General features: G+C 41.5%; 1 protein-coding gene across 2 annotated transcripts in view; it reads left to right on the top strand.

Annotated features, from left to right (window-relative positions):
• Nucleotides 1-16,173, top strand: part of wscd2 (WSC domain containing 2) — a 42,823-nt gene that overhangs the window by 16,169 nt on the left and 10,481 nt on the right. For both annotated transcript variants that reach the window (XM_038704008.1, XM_038704007.1), the window contains exons 2-3: nucleotides 10,504-11,436; nucleotides 14,223-14,337. In XM_038704008.1, coding sequence (XP_038559936.1) covers nucleotides 11,049-11,436; nucleotides 14,223-14,337 — 503 coding nt within the window. In that variant the 5' untranslated portion in view covers nucleotides 10,504-11,048. The remainder of the gene's footprint in view (nucleotides 1-10,503; nucleotides 11,437-14,222; nucleotides 14,338-16,173) is intronic.

The following is a 16,173-nucleotide window of genomic DNA, read 5'->3' as shown; positions in this document are numbered from 1 at the left end:
GTATAATTTAACATGTTCAGATTTGGACTAACGTTCTCAGATCTCACATTGACATCACAGATTTAAGTTGTGTTTTTCTGGCCTCTTGTTTTACAGAACAGTTGTTAAAGCTCACAAATAGTAAATACTGAGTCATGTTAACACTAAAAATATTTAGTAGCAGGTGGCTCCAAATATAACTGAACCAAACACCCACTCTTTGGTGCTGTTGAGAACACTTCTCCTTAGTAAAAATGTAGGTTTTCTCGTCCAACATGGAAAAAGAAAGTGCCTTGTTCTCAGTTAATAAATAACTGTATTTCTTAGTCGTATACTGTTGGGATGTTTTGGGTTTTCACAGTTTATTTTAATGATGTGTTGTTGAAAGTTGCCTCACGTTACATACAGAGGCATTTTCTCTTTCCCCCATCATTCCTCCTCCTCTACAACTAAACATTTGCTGGAACCCTCTGCAATCCCCTCTTAAGTCTATTGAAGCAGTGAAGTTCACAGCAGCACTGAGCTGCAGAATTCACTTTTAATTAAAGGAGAGAGATATTCTGTGCTTAGTGAAGGTGGGAGAAGAAAAAGAGGAAAAAGCTCTTTTCCTTCCTAAAAAAAACTGAACTGCAGATATTCTGTAAAGCCCTGAATGAGGAGCTTTGTTAAGGTTGGATAGCAGAAGACATCATTTGATCTCCCATTGACAGCGCCTCCCCGCTGCAGAATAATTACTTCTTTTATGAAGCCATTAGAGAGGACTGATTCAAGTGATTGTTTCTCAAATGTCCATCTATGTGGCCAACTAGGATCTGGGAGTGGCTGCCACGGGGGGTGGGGGTTGCGATACATCAATAGTGCCAGACTGTCTTTCCTTGTTTGCATCAAAGATTTTCTTACAGCACTTCTCTCCCCATTCACTCCCTCATTCCTTCAGATTCACAGGCTCCACACTGCTTGACCAAACAAGTCTACAAGTAGAAAAATTAGCTCTAATCCAGATTTTGTGCAAGTTGTTGTCTTTTTTGCTCATGCCTAATTTAACTCTGCTGCTTTGTGTCCACAATCACAGTGGAGCTATTATTCCTCCATTCCCATTTTCTATTTCATTGTGTCAGTTGCTTATCACAGTATACTGCTAGAAACGTACATGATCATCAGTCACTCAATTACAATGGTGCAGCTTAACGCTACTGTGCACCAGTCAAAGAAGAGGATTACATTATTTTTAGACCCTTTAATTTACCTCTTCTCTTTCAGAGTAAGAGGTCACCACTGAGCTTAATGGACCATTGAGTATTATCAGGATTACAATGAGCTTTTTCCCTGCCATCATGGGCTTAATTTTTAAGCTGCATAGGGTGTGCTTAAAACTCTTCCAGTGATTGGTCTATTCAACTTCTCCAATTCCAAATGCTCTGGCATTTCTTAATTACCCCCAGGCTTTGGTAGGCTGTAACAGGGTTAAACACAGAAATCATATCATGATAGCAATCTCTTCAGAAAGTGTCCATTTCAAAATTTGCACAAAAACAGGAAATGAAAACCCAGTTAACCACACAACACAAATCTCATGATTTCTGTCAGTCAGGATCTGAAATCTAACTCTTTTGAGAAAAGGCTAGTTTACAATCACCGCTGATGGCCTTCTGGCCAAAAGCTCAACCTACTTCTTAAGCTGCATGCTGTTTTCCCATGGGAAGTTTAGGTTTAGAGCAAGACATTTTAGAGTTGAAAAATAGTCATAAAACTCAGCTTGTCAGTGCTCAGTGTGTGTGTGTGTGTGTGTGTGTGTGTGTATGTGTGTGTGTGTATTAGCACAGATATGTCCGTATTACTGTCAGTATTAGTAAATCCTGACTTTGCTGTTTTGCTGTTTTGCGATCTTCCATGAACGTGTTGAACGCTGGTGGTGTGTGTCGGCCTATTCTAAAATCAATATATGAAGGACCACCTGGGTGCTCCCTTACTACGGCAAGAGATGACCGCATGTTCGGTAGACAGTCGTGCACATAGGAACTGATAGATTTAAACAAACAGGGAAAACAAAACAAGAAAACACAGGGAGAGAAGGAGAGGTACAGTGGGACCATGACAAACATCTACTGTTAAACCATATGGGTTTTTTTGAAAAATATGTCTTTGTTGTTTTTTATTTATTTTTTTACAGTCAGTTGTAGGGCTATTTTTCCTTTCTTTTCTGTCCAGATCAGAACTGGCAGGATTTTACTTAATTAGTTAAAATAGAGTTTCACAGCACAACTGCCACTTTGTTTGCTAATATGCATACAAACTTCTGTTTAATTGTATTATGTACATTTAAATTATACAAAGGTTTGGTCAACAGTTTGGTGGTCATGCTTGAGGAAATCTAAATATCTATCTAAAATCTAGAATCTAAAATAAATCTAAAGTTAGAAGTAAGAAATCTTCATTAACATCTTGTATCATTAACCTTTCAGCTGGCCATTAATGAGAGGTCAATGAACGGGGGAGTGGGGACACTGGATTTCTTATTTGCCACCAATCTCCAGCTTGTCTACAATCATTACAGCAAAAATTAGTTTACTCTTATCACATTTTTGTTCCACATTTTCAAGACTTCCTGGAGGATTGTAGACAGAGGTTCTAGTAACAGATAACATACTGATAAATAACAGACAGTAAACGATAACGTGCATAATGGTCGTGTTGTTGGTTTCATGCTGCTTTTCTAGCTTCATATAATCTGTCACTGTGCAGTGATTCCTGTTGACATCTTTGCTGATGAGCTTCCTTTTGAGTGACCACCAGTAATTAAGTGTATTGGGCATTAAGCCAATCACTAATGCGGGCACACACTGAGATCAAAGACAGGTTTAATTAAAATGGCTGAAACAAAAATGCAAAGCCAAAACTGGAGCGCGTAACTTTTTTGCCAAACACTAAGCAAAGAAAGCTGCCTTGGCAGTGTGGTCCTGTTGTTATTGGAATCAGTCATATTCACACTCCAGTTTTCAGGGGTCATGCGCTTCTAAGAGTTGCCATCTGCGCTGAGCGAGCCGCTTGAATATGTTCTGTAGAGCAGCAAAAGTTTGGCAACTAACTGAACCAACTGCTGACGAGCTTTGTCAGTTTTACATGTGAACTGCATTCTTTTGACTGCAAATGTATTAAAAAAACACTGTTTACATTCATATGGTGTCACAATGCATGTTACTGTTTTATGCATACGTAATAAAGACATGTTATGCATTCAGCTCTCATTCAGAGATGCCTTGCTGCTTTCTGGTGGTCTTGAGTTTTCTCCTGGAACAGTAATGAGGCATCAGACAACTTTGCATGTAGGACGGCTTGGAACAAGCTCTGTAAACATGAACGCAAGCATTGCCAGCGTTATCACCGGGGGAGGAATGTGATCTTTAGTTTGATTTGACAAACACGGCTAATGCGCACTGGCAGACCAAACACACTAGGAGAGCGGAAAGACAGGCCTCAGGGTGATGGGAGGGTCAGGGCTGCTGCTGCTAACGCTGTTAACCCTTCTGCTGCTGAAGAACCAAAGACATTCTACATGTTACAGCACAATACTTTTCCAGGATGGGACTGTGTTTTCACATAATACAATCAGGGAATTACAAAAAAGAACAATGAGAGAAGACTCAAATGGTTTCCTTTCCCACTAATGCTGGTGCCTATGCACCAGATAACCACTTCTTCCTGCTACTGTAAATACTGGCCGTCTATCACAACAGTGTGTTTCTACCCTCTAGAAGCCCACTGTTAATGACTGTCAGTGTTGGTTTTACTGTGGACTAAACATAACCTCACTGACATTTCACCATACAGTCGGTTTCCTGTATTTTTCGAACTTCTACCACTGTGAAAGCACAGCAAGCAAAACCATTTGAAACTATGCAAGGATATCACAACTAATTAAATTCAGCTGGTGGTGATTTGCACTAGAGGTTTTGAGGTTATAGCAGTTATAAAGCCTCACCCACGTTTGAGTGAAAATAATGCTTTTTGGCAATCGAGAGACAGGGGAATGGAAATTGATTACATCTGCAGAACCAAGAAACAAAACTGAATATTTCATCTGTTTCTATCATGACAAAATATCCAAATTCCGACATCTCCAACCTCCTCAGAGTTCAAATCTTGTTTTTTTGAGCATATAAAAATCTAAACCTGTATCTGAGGTATTATACGTTTGCACAACAATTCCTTTTGATTACCTCATATCACATTATCAGTCTATTTGATTGGCAGTTTCTTTCCATCAAACTGTTTCACTCTGGTTTTACTGCTGCTATCATCTCTGTCGTAGCACAGTTGTGTTCAAAGTGCTTCTTTCAGTAAGGTGACTCTTTGTTTGTTGAACCCACCAGCTGTCCAAGCTGGCTGACAGTTATATGTCTGAACTTGAGAGGTGTCACAAAGTTGATCACTGCTCGGTCTTGCTGAACCCTGCCCCTGGTCAATGATTCCCACGACAGATATGAAGAATATTTATGGATTGACTTGTGAAGCCATTTGGTGAGCTGGCAGTCGGCCTGCTCACCAAAGATTAACTTTGACGTTTTCCTCTCCTAAATCCGCTCTGATTAAATATTTTCTGGCTCATTTAATATGAATGTGAATTAATGCTCAGTCAGCGAGTTCATGTCCGTTCCACTTGAGTAATTGCCATGATTTGCTAAAAAGACCTCTGCTCCACCTCTTATCTCGACTGTTCTGTTTCCTCTTCCTCTGTCTGTTTACAAGTGTCTCGCACAAGTGAATTAAGTTCACCTGTAGTTACTTTTAACAGCACATACTTGCAGTATGGGAAGCTGTAATATGAGCACATGACTCCAGAAGTTGTAGCCATTTTTGCGGCATAAAGCTCGGGATGGCAATGTTGGTCTGTCTGACTTTTCTTCTAGCACCACCACGAGCTTCACATTTGCAGTTTTTAGTGAAAAGTCATCATCTGCCATGAAACTCAGGATGAAAACAGGATGAACTGTAATAACTTTGGTAATTTCTTAACGTTTCATCCAGTGTCATCAGCAAGCTAAAATTATCATTCCTTCAATACTGGTTTATGAACAAATACCATTGAAGCTAATGACATTCTCAGCTGTACTTTGTGTCCTAATTAAACTTAATTGAAATATTATCAAAATCTTCTTATTGCCAAATGCAATATCCAAATGGCAAGAGCTTCAGGGTGTGTCACAATTTACCATTATAAATGAAGCATTGTGGTGCTACAGAGATGCCCTGACCTGCACATTGTATTCTCCAGACATAAGGGAACTGGCTGTGATAGAGACCACAGCAAAAACAAACAAACAAAAAAAAATATATATATATATATATATAGTTTTGTATCTATATAAACTGTACATATATATATATCAGTGGCCTCTATTGCAGCCCCCAGTGCTCTGATTACCACTGGCACCACTCTTACTTTCCACATCTTTTCTAGCTCCTCTTTCAGCCCTTGGTATTTCTCAAGCTTCTTGTGTTCCTTCTTCTTGATGTTGCTGTCGCTTGGGATTGCCACATCTATCACTGCAGCCTTCTTCTTCTGTTTGTCGATCAACACGATGTCTGGTTGGTTAGCTATTACCAGTTTGTCAGTCTGGATCTTGAAGTCCCACAGGATCTTAGCTCGGTCATCAACTACCTTAGGAGGTGTCTTCCATTTTGACCTTGGGACTCCCAGCCCATACTCATGGCAGATGTTCCTGCACACTATGCCAGCTACCTGGTTATGGCGTTCCATGTATGCACTTCCTGCCTGCATCTTACACCCTGCTGTTATGTGCTGTACTGTCTCAGGGGCATCCTTGCACAGTCTGCACCTGGGGTCCTGCCTGGTGTGGTAGACCCCAGCCTCTATTGATCTTGTACTGAGTGCCTGTTCTTGTGCCGCCATGATTAGTGCTTCTGTTCTGTCCTTTAGTCCAACCTTTTCCAGCCACTGGTGGGATTTCTTGATATCAGCCACTTCTTCTATTTGTCTGTGGTACATGCCGAACAGCGGCTTGTCCCTCCATGAAGGTTCTTCGTCTTCCTTGTCCTCACCCTCAGGTTTCTGCTGCCTGAGGCATTCACTAAGCCCTTCATCTTTGGGGGCCACCTTCCTGATGTACTCCTGGATCTTTGTTGTTTCATCTTGGACAGTGGTCTTGACACTCACTAGCCCTCTGCCTCCCTCTCTACTCTTGGTGTACAGTCTCAGGGTGCTGGATTTGGGGTGAAACCCTCGATGCATTGTGAGGTGTCTTGATGTCAGTGGCCTCAATCATCTCCTTTGGCCAGTTTATTATACCAGCGGGGTATCGGATGACTGGCATGGCGTATGTGTTGATGGCTCGGATGTTGTTCTTCCCATTCAGCTGACCTTTCAGGACCTGCCTCTGTAGGTATTTGGCTGTGGCGGACTTCCTTGCTGCCTCCTCATGGTTTCTGTTAGCCTGTGGCACCCCAAGGTATTTGTAGCTGTCCTGAACATCTGCAATGTGGCCTTCTGGTAGTTCAACCCCATCGGTTCTGATCATTTTCCCTCTTTTTGATGCCATGCGACCACACTTGTCCAGTCCAAACGACATTCCAATGTCGTTGCTGTAGATCCTGGTAGCGTGGATCAGTGAGTCGATATCTCACTCATTTCTGGCATACAGCTTGATGTCATCCATGTAGAGGAGGTGACTGATGGTTATTCCACTCTGGTATCTGTAGCCAGTCTTTGTGATGATCTGGCTGAGGGGGTTCAGGCCTATGGAGGCCTATGGAGAACAGCAGCGGGGATAGTGCATCACCTTGGTATATGCCGCACTTGTGCAATTGGCTTTGAGTTGGCTTCCAGACTTGTTTTCCACAGCCCCATTGAGTTCTTGATGAAAGCTATTAGTGTCCTATTGATCTTGTATATTTCCAAGCATTCCAGTATCCATGTATGTGGCATTGAGTCGTAGGCTTTCATGTAGTCAGTCCAGGCGGTGCACAGATTGGTCTGCCTGGTCTTGTAGTCTCGAGTGACTGCTCTATCAACCAGTAGCTGGTGCTTGGCTCCCCTGCTTTTACTGCCTATTCCCTTCTGGGCTCTGTCCAAGTATTGAGCCATTTTCAGGACTGTCCATCCTTGGGTCCCATCCATCAGCAGTTGGTTCATTTGTGCTGCCAGGCGTTCATGGAGGGCAGTTAGTTTCTTCAGCCAGTAGGTGTGGATCATGTCAGGTCCTGGTGCTGTCTAGCGCTTCATATCTGCCACTCTTTCTTGGATGCCTGCCGTTGTAATGGGTACTGGATCTTGTTCTGGGAGATTGCTGTGATCTGTTCTTAGATCCACTAGCCACTGAGCATTGGTGTTGTGGGATGCCTCTTTCAGGCATGGGTGGATCTGATCTTGTGTTATTACCATGCCACTGAGACTACACTTTGGATGGTTCGGTGGAGAACATCCGGTTTATGCTCCTGGCTTCTGCTTCTCCCTTGTATCTCTTTAGGTGGGTAGCCAGAGCAGTAAGTCTGGCTGTTGTATTTCCTTGCACCTTTCTGTAGCTCTGAGAGGTGACTAACCTCTCTTCGTGTTGCCTTGATCTTGGCATCTAGCCTTCTCCTCCATGGGGGGTAATGCTCCCCTCATTGGTCTTGGTTATGGCTTTAGTATGCATTCACATCTTCTAGACTTTCAGAGGGTACTTTGTCACTTATGTCAAGTGATTTGGGACTCAATCTCTGAGTGAGGGGATGATGATAATGACATCTCCCCGCTGACCTGTCGTCCTGTCTCCCCCTTGCCGTAGTATATTTTTTTACCTCATCAATCTCTAGTTGTGATAGGAGTTGCCGTTTGCGGATGTTAGAACACTGAGCTAGGAGTTGTTTCTTCAGTGCTTGCTTGTATAGTAGCATTGCATCAGATCCATATTTTCTGCTCTAGTCCGAGCCGGTATGGCTCTCAATGGCTGTATTTGCGGTTTCACTCATGCCTGAGGTAGGCAAGTAGCATTAAGGACCTTGCCTAAGGGTCCACCTGGATACCCCGCCCTGACCGGGAATTGAACCCACTTTGATCTCAGTGAATCAGATCACCTTAACCACTGAGCTATATATATATCATCAATATTTTTTTCAGGGAAAATGAAATGCAAACATTCTCTATCTATCTGGTCAGCGTCACGGACCTGTTCACTGAACAAAAGCACCTTGCTGTTTTTTAGCTATAGGCACCATAACATGGCCTCTGCACACACAGCCCTAAAACAATGCTGTCTTGTGCATCTTTGCTTACAGGGCTTCAATCCCACCAAGAGAAAACTACATATTTTGAGGATACTGTTTCCCTCTGCAGTGAGTTAGGCAAAAGAGGCATGTTGAAATATGCAGTTTTATTTTTTTTACTGTATTTAGACGTTGAAACCCTGTAGGGAACCTAACCTAGATATGATTAAATTTCTCAGAGGCAAACAAAGTATTCAGTTCGAAACAAAGGCAGCTTGTGTGAGAGTTACTGCATGCCGTTCGTCCTGAAATATAAATCATTTCTCAATCGACAAGGAGCAAAGCACTGCCACAGGACTGAAATATCGTCATGGTTACAGATAGAGTGTAGGAGTCACTTTTCCATGTTGTTTGTACAGCTGTTGAGCTGTAAAAACGAGTATGAGAAATGATTATAGAGTGTAACTGCATGCATGTGAATCCCTTTGGAACAGAGGTCGTTCATGGGAATGAAGATAACTAAAAGTCATCAATCTGATACAGATGTTTAAAGGAATGGTTTGGGAAAAAGGCTTATTTGCTTTCTTGCAGAGAGTTAGATGAGAAGGTCGATACCACTCTTGTGTCTGTCCGCTAAATATGAAGTTAGAGCCAGCAGCTGATTAGCTAAGCTTAGCTTAAAATGGACAAGAAATAGTCAGGTATATAACACCCTGTGAAATCACAACCCTTAAAGGTATTTATTAACTCAGGACACAGCTGTTTCCCCCTGTTTCCAGTCTTTGTGCTAAGCTAGCTAACCAGTTGCTGGCTCTATCTTTATATTTAGTGTACAGACATCAGCAAGAGAGCGAATAAACACATTTTCACATAATGTTGAACAATTCTTTCAAAATACTGCAGATGTTCTGAAATGTAGTGGGTAATTTATACGCTTGTATCATATTACAGCAAGTAGCCATAAAAGATTTATTTCTAGGACAGTATTTCTCTCCTTGTTTTGAAACTGTAAAGCTTGAACTAATGAGACTCTCTAATCTTTTATGTCCTATGTGTGAACTTCATTAATATTATTAACTTTGACTCATCAGCTGCAACGCCATTCGTTTAAACCTTAAAGTTTTTCATATTGGAACTTAATTCGACTTTGGAAAGAGAGACTTGATCTTAAAATCAACAAAATACTGAATAATTAAAATGCAGACAAAGACGTCTGTAATGAAACCTGTCCTTTCAGGTGTATAGAAGTTAATGAACAGGACAAAGGGGCAAAGTATGGAGAGGATGAGGATTGTCTTTGTGCCCAGATGCACATGAGCAGAAAGTGATCCATTTCTCCTTGAGGGTCCCAGACTACTGGAGGGAAGAGGGGCGGAAATTCAATGTGGGGGTCTGCAGTGCCATTGAGGTTTCAGGTGACAAGTATTCTGCTGATTTGTCCCAGGGCAGACAGAGAGCCACGAGGGCGAGTGTCCCCTTGAATGTTCTGGAAAATTCCCTGACCCTGTGGAGTGTTGCGTTACACCTTCCAATTGTAGCCTCCCGGGCTCGTCCCAGAACAGAGACTCCTTTGAGAGGAGAATTTGGGAAGTCAGGATTCAACCATCCCAGAAAAATGCAGTAATCAGTGTAAAATCATAAACTGAATTATGACAAGATAAAGACATTACAGTATAAGCTAGTGGATGAGCAGACTTAACTTTGCAGTTTTTTAAAAACCTCTTTAAATAATCAAGTGAGGCTCTTTTCCTGTCACACATTCACACAAATTAGCATCACTTCAGATCATCTTGAATAATGTTTTTAATTCCCTCCAGTTCTCACACAGATTAGTTCCCAAAGACATCGGTGACAACGCTGCAGGGTAGAGCTTTGTTTCTGTTTTTTCCCTTTCGGCTTACACTTATTTATTAAAGATAATGTCGAACTCTGAGCTTGTTGCTGTGAACCATTCTAGCTGTTTGGTGCACAAAGTAACAACAGGGATTCACTTCCCAGATACTTCATTGCTTTTAATCCTATTTTTATTGTCTTTGTTTATCTCTGTTCCAAATTGTAATCTCGTTAATGTGAGTTTGACAGAATACAAAAGAATTGGGACATTTTAACCTGTGACTCCATGTAACAGCAGCATAATTTCTGTGTCTCTGGCGACACTTCTTGTGTTAAAGCTGAGTATGAAGGTTATTATGTATTTCTTTGCTGGTGATGCACTGACTTCATCTTTTCGTAACCTGCTCATGTTATTCCTCCCTTTCCACCTGTGATAAAGCTTAGTCAGATGTATACTTATTCTTCCATTTTTGTGTGAACTTTTTGCAGATGGTGAGTAACGCCCTCTCTCTCACGGTTCGGCTCAGTGAATAGCCGGACGCACAAAGGAGAAAGGATCTCAGCTCAGCCGCTAAATAAAACCCTCTACCTTCTGCACAGCGTGGGAGAAAGTGCCACTGCTGTGCTGGTGTGGCATCTCCGTAGGCTGATAATTGGAGTGAAAGCTGTGTTGAGCGATCATCTTTCACTCTGAGCCACTCACCTTTCAGGCCGGGGCCGAGCAGCCAGCTCTGAGGGCTAGACTGTCAGCAGAGAGATTCTTATGTGGACAGGACAGGCAGAGCTGCACAGTCTACATGTGTAAAGCATCTTCCTCATGAGACTGAAGAAGCATACATGCGGGAAAAGTCATGCTATTGTTCGGATGACCTTCATACCGGATTAAGACACTTTAACTGACATTTTCTTCATTTCAGTTGGGGCCCAGTGGGGCTGTGTGGTGGGAGCAGGGAGAGCTGGTGTTGATTCTTCTGCTTTATGAGTTTTCATCACTGGGAGAGCGTGTCTGTGTCTGAGGGGCAGGGCGAGCCAGCATGGCCAAGCCTTTGCTGAAGATACAGCGCTATTTCCGTAGGAAACCTGTCCGATTTTTTTCCCTCATCCTCCTCTACCTGACCGCCGGGAGCCTCGTCTTCCTGCACTCTGGCTTCGTCGGGGACAGCGGCCCCAGAGCCAGAGGGGGCAGGGACCCTGTGGTAGCTTCAGAGATGGGCAGCAGGACGTTGTCAGACACTCGGGGGCTTGGCATCATAAGTAGAGTGTTTAAGGAGACGCGCAGGTCTGGACGAAGGTATGGCCCTCCATGGATGAAGAATACCAGGCAGGTGGGCCAGGAGACGGTGCAGAGGGGGGGAGACTACACCAGCAACTGGAACCGTGCACTGAAAGGACGCAATGCCAAAGACATGGACGATGGAAGAGGTGGGTTAAACCAAGCTTTACTATACTGTCTCAGTACTGTTGTTTTCAGTTTGGCAGTTGTCCAAATTCAGTACCTGACCCCTGTCAGATCTTCTCCCACAGCCCACAATTCAAAATGAGTTGTCCATGGTGGTTGAAATTTGCCCTTTACTTCTCCCACATAAAAAAATCCATTAAAAGAAAAACAATAATTCTATGCAGTGTGCATCAGCAAAAGCAAAAGTAGAAGTAGATTAATTAGTAGAATTTACTGGGACAGTAAATTAATTTTAAATAAGGTAATGATCACAATATGTGCCAACAATTGCAAACATAATTACAATGTTGCAACATTAATGACTATTCACTGTGCAGGACTGGATCCTTGTGTACAATATTTTTAGAATAATTATTATAGCAACCCCCATTGTTTTTGTCACGGTTGCTAATTAGAATATTCAACACATTGTAAGACTGTTTCATTACAGGGTGATTTATAATGCACATCCGCTGGCAAACACACAGGCAGCATTTGTCCCTCCAACACTCCATGTTAATATGAAATCAATCCAAATTAGTCTCTGATTGCAAACTGCACCATCTTAATGACTGAGAATTTGTCGTTGTCATTGGTCCTGTAGGAAGTCTCTTGAGAGTGGAGAGAGATGATGATTGTGATTAAGTCCTCTGTCACTCACTCTCAGAGTCAATCCTTCAAAGGTCTCACCCACAGTGTTTCAGCTGCAGCTTAGCTCTGCACACGTTCAGCCACGCTGGAGCTGCAGCACAATCACATCTTAACAATTCCGTGATCTTAGGATTTACACTTTTATCTATCTTTTTTATAAACAATCATGTGTACCAAACTACATGATCCTGTCAGAATAGGTTTACATATAAACTCCTGACTTGCATGCGACATCCTATCAAATCGCACGTTTTGAAAATACCAGCCTGAGTATGGGAAGTGTCTGTCCACACAGCCAACATATCTGACCTTGGGAGGCACGAATATCCTGCTGACTTATTCCTATCCTAATGAAACATGATCAAAAAGCTGATTAGAGGATATCATTTACTCACTTGGCTCACTTCCCTCTTCCTCCTCTAGTATAAATTATTAAAAACAAAACCCTAAACTAGAGACTGAATATCCATAGATATGGGTTTCTGGTTTCCCTCCAGAGTGCAGTACAGACAGGTGGAGAATCTTAACTGCCCATAAATATGAAAAATAAGTGTGAGTGACTGCTGCTCTGTCTGTGTTAGCGCTATGACAAAATGTGTCCTTTTTTTTAACTCACTATGCTCCGGGACAGACTCCAGCCTTTCTGAGCCTGAAGAGAAAACAAATAAGTGATTCTATTACGAAAACTCTGAGTCACAGTATACTACAGCAGCCTGCTGCGCATTAGAGTGTCTGATATTAAACAACAATGTTTATCTAATACAGCAGTGAGCTATTTTATTTTCCTATTCAAGGCTAGCAAAACAAACATGTTTACAGTGTAAATTCAAGCTGATCAAATGAAGCTCTTTCAGTCTGGCTTAGTCTTCCTCTTCCTCCCATCCTTCCATTATCTAAAAAACGCCAACCTCACAGGCTTGCAGCTGAAAGTGATAATATAGTAATTAGTAGCTTCAAAGCATTTGTTTGCTCTTATACATCCCGCCACACTCATTACTCTGCAGTCTTAACCATCTTTAGAAATCTGTTATGTTTGGGTTAAGAGACCCCCCCCCCCTTTCCTTTACTCTCCTCTCACTGCAAATAAACTCATTCTCACTGGCTCTGAATTTAATTTAGAGAGAATATTGCAGCAGAAAGATGCAGACCGCAGCACATAAACACATTTGCACTCTGTGGTGCAGTAGCACAGATGTATACTGTACTGAAGGGAAAACAGGAGTAGACTGGGGAAGGATTATAGCTGAAACACTGTTGACATTAGTTAAAGTAATCCACCTGGTACAGGGGGGTTATTGTGCAATGTTTTTATATTGAATGTATAACACTAGCTAATAATAATATGGAGACATTGGTTGCATCTGTTGTTTCATCCTTTACCCTCATGCAATACTAAGTTATTCAAAATGAGGTTCCAGATTCATTTAAATCAATGTTTCCCTTCATCGTAGAGCAGATTATTTTTCAGCTCAACAATAGTCAGGAGGAAGATTACAGCTGAGTCCTGCAGCACATCGCATGCTGCTCATATGCAGGTCTTTAGACCATAACAATTAAATTAATGCAGGAGACTAGGACTCTATGCTTTCCCCATTTAGCTATTAACAGAGGCTCAGATGGGTAATGGCACAACACAGATGGTGAGAGGTTTGCTTGTTAAAGGTACAGTAGAACCAATGCAGCAGGAGCAGTGGTTTAATGTGAGTGAAGAAGGTGTTGAAGGACTACTGTATCCCTCTGCAGAGGTTCACTGAAGCCCAACCCCCACACACTTACTGAAAAATGCGGAGAGAGATGACTGCCACTACAGTTACAGGCCACTAGAAGGGGATGTGTGCCTTTATAAATAAATAAAGATTCTGGCCCAGTTTTGGACTCCTCATGTGCTTTGTTACTACTCTGTCAAGGCATATGAAGAAGAGACTGTTGCGGGTATTATTCACTTCATGGTCAAACAGCTGTTTCACAGTTATTTATATGTACATATGTGTGTGTGTATATATATATATATATATATAATTTCAACTGGGTTGTACAGTAGCAGTAAATTCTTATGCTAGAAATATCAGTTACTGTATGGATTTTATTATATATTTACAACTTTTTTCTTCTTTTTCAGCAAAGTATATCGGCTGCTACATTGATGACATAAAGAAAAGAGCGCTGAGAGGAGTTTCCTTTTTTGACTACAAAAAAATGACTGTATTTCGTTGCCAGGACAACTGCGCGGAAAGGTATGACAGCAGCAAACAACAACAAAATCACTAAAACACTAGATATCCCTTTTCCTCTCTTTTTTATTTCTACTGACAGGCTGAGAAATGAAGTAGAACTTATATGGAAATTAAAAATGCTGATGTTGAATTACAGGTACTTCCTCATTTGTGGTGGTTTATTGAGCCAGAATGATCCCAGGTTTTTGGTCAATACAGGCTTGTCACAGACATTAATATCGACATATATCTTGACGTGCAAAATATTTTAAAAAACTATTAAAGGCTTAAGAACAAAAAAGCTCTTGTAGTTGAGCAAAAAATCTCCCCTCAAAGGCCATTTTTAGCTGTTCAGAAGCTTTCAGTAATTATCACGTTTTCCCAGTTTCCCAAGTCATTCAATTTTGTTTTTACCTTGGAAACAGTGTTTAACAAAGTTTGAAAACAATATGAAATTTGAGCATCTATGCTCATATAACAACTGGGCAGAATCTGCCGATAAAGATCATGTGATATGGTTGAAAGCTCCAGGACAGCTATTGAATGGACGTTAAGGAAAGATTGTATGTTTGTATATGTCAGTCATCAGTTTTCTCATAGTTGAAAACAGTGCACTGAAGAATAACATTACTGTCCAACAAAAACATACTATATGGCCAAAAATATGTGGACAGCCCTGCCATTTGTGTACTTATGGACTGGGCTGTTTTTCTTGGTTTGTGCGTGTCCACTTTGTAACAATGAAGGGAAATCTTACTTCTACAGCATACAATAATATTTTAGACAATATGTGTCTCAGTCAGTTTAGGGAAGGCCCTTTTCCTGTTTCGACACGACAATGCTCCCGTGTTACAATTTATTTTTCGAATTTTATGAGGAGGAACTTGACTGGAGAGCCTATACCTCATCCAACCATGACCAAAGTTCTGCAGTAAAGGAGGACCCACTTTAAGGCCTACATCATGTCAGTATATATTATGCTTTAAAGTCACATTCGTACACAAATGTTTTCTTAAACTAGAATAAATCAGTTGACACACAGAAATCTTAGAGCCTGACCCCCGGAGTTCTGGGGCCGTGTGGTAGGTCTTGCACACTGATACAAAAAGCAGAAGAGGCTCTTGAAATGCAAAAATAACCTTTTGCACGTGGAATAAATTGATTCTTTTTTCATCTCAAGAGCCTCTGACTTTTTTTTTGTCAGTGTGTGGGCAATTTGTTCATAAAATGGGACTGTAGATTTTGGCCAAATGCCTTTGATTCTATCTTTTGAAAAGCCTGGATTCACGAGCACAAATCCTTTTGCAATTCTTTGGCCTTGTAGTAATTGCCTGCTTTGCTCGGTTGATAATCCAGCCTTGCATCCAACACCTTAGGGCTGAATTGGAGAGCCAACTCCAAGCCAGCCAATATTAGCACTCAACCTCAGTTATGCATTCGTGTCTGAATGGGAGCAAAAACCTGCAGCCAGGTTCCAAAAATATTGTGTCTTGCTGTGCCAGAGGACCAGAGGTTGTTATGTCAGTGCATTGCTTTGCATGTTCAGCAGTGACATATGGATGTAAATCTCAGGTGTCGGCTTAGGTCATATAGAGCACCCTCATACAATTTCTTTTATTAAATTGGAGGGAGACCTGATGCAAATTTAATTCATTCAATTTAATGTATGTATATGTACATGAAAACATCAGCTGGTACTTTATAATCAAAATTTTTGTTTTGAATTGTATCTGTATTTGTCAATTCCTGGTGATTGCATCAGGTTAAATCATGGGGAAAAAGTTACATATGCTCCAGTTTTCAAAGCATTTATCCCTTTGCTCGTCTCCTCCGTGTGTCTCCTGTTTCCCCACATCC

The sequence above is a fragment of the Micropterus salmoides genome, unplaced genomic scaffold, assembly GCF_014851395.1.
Source record: "Micropterus salmoides isolate LMB-PRFRI ecotype aquatic unplaced genomic scaffold, ASM1485139v1 Ms_hic_scaffold_7, whole genome shotgun sequence".
Taxonomy (NCBI): Eukaryota; Metazoa; Chordata; class Actinopteri; order Centrarchiformes; family Centrarchidae; genus Micropterus; species Micropterus salmoides.
The sequence above is the reverse complement of the archived record's forward strand: the minus strand, read 5'-3'. Positions and strand labels throughout refer to the sequence as shown.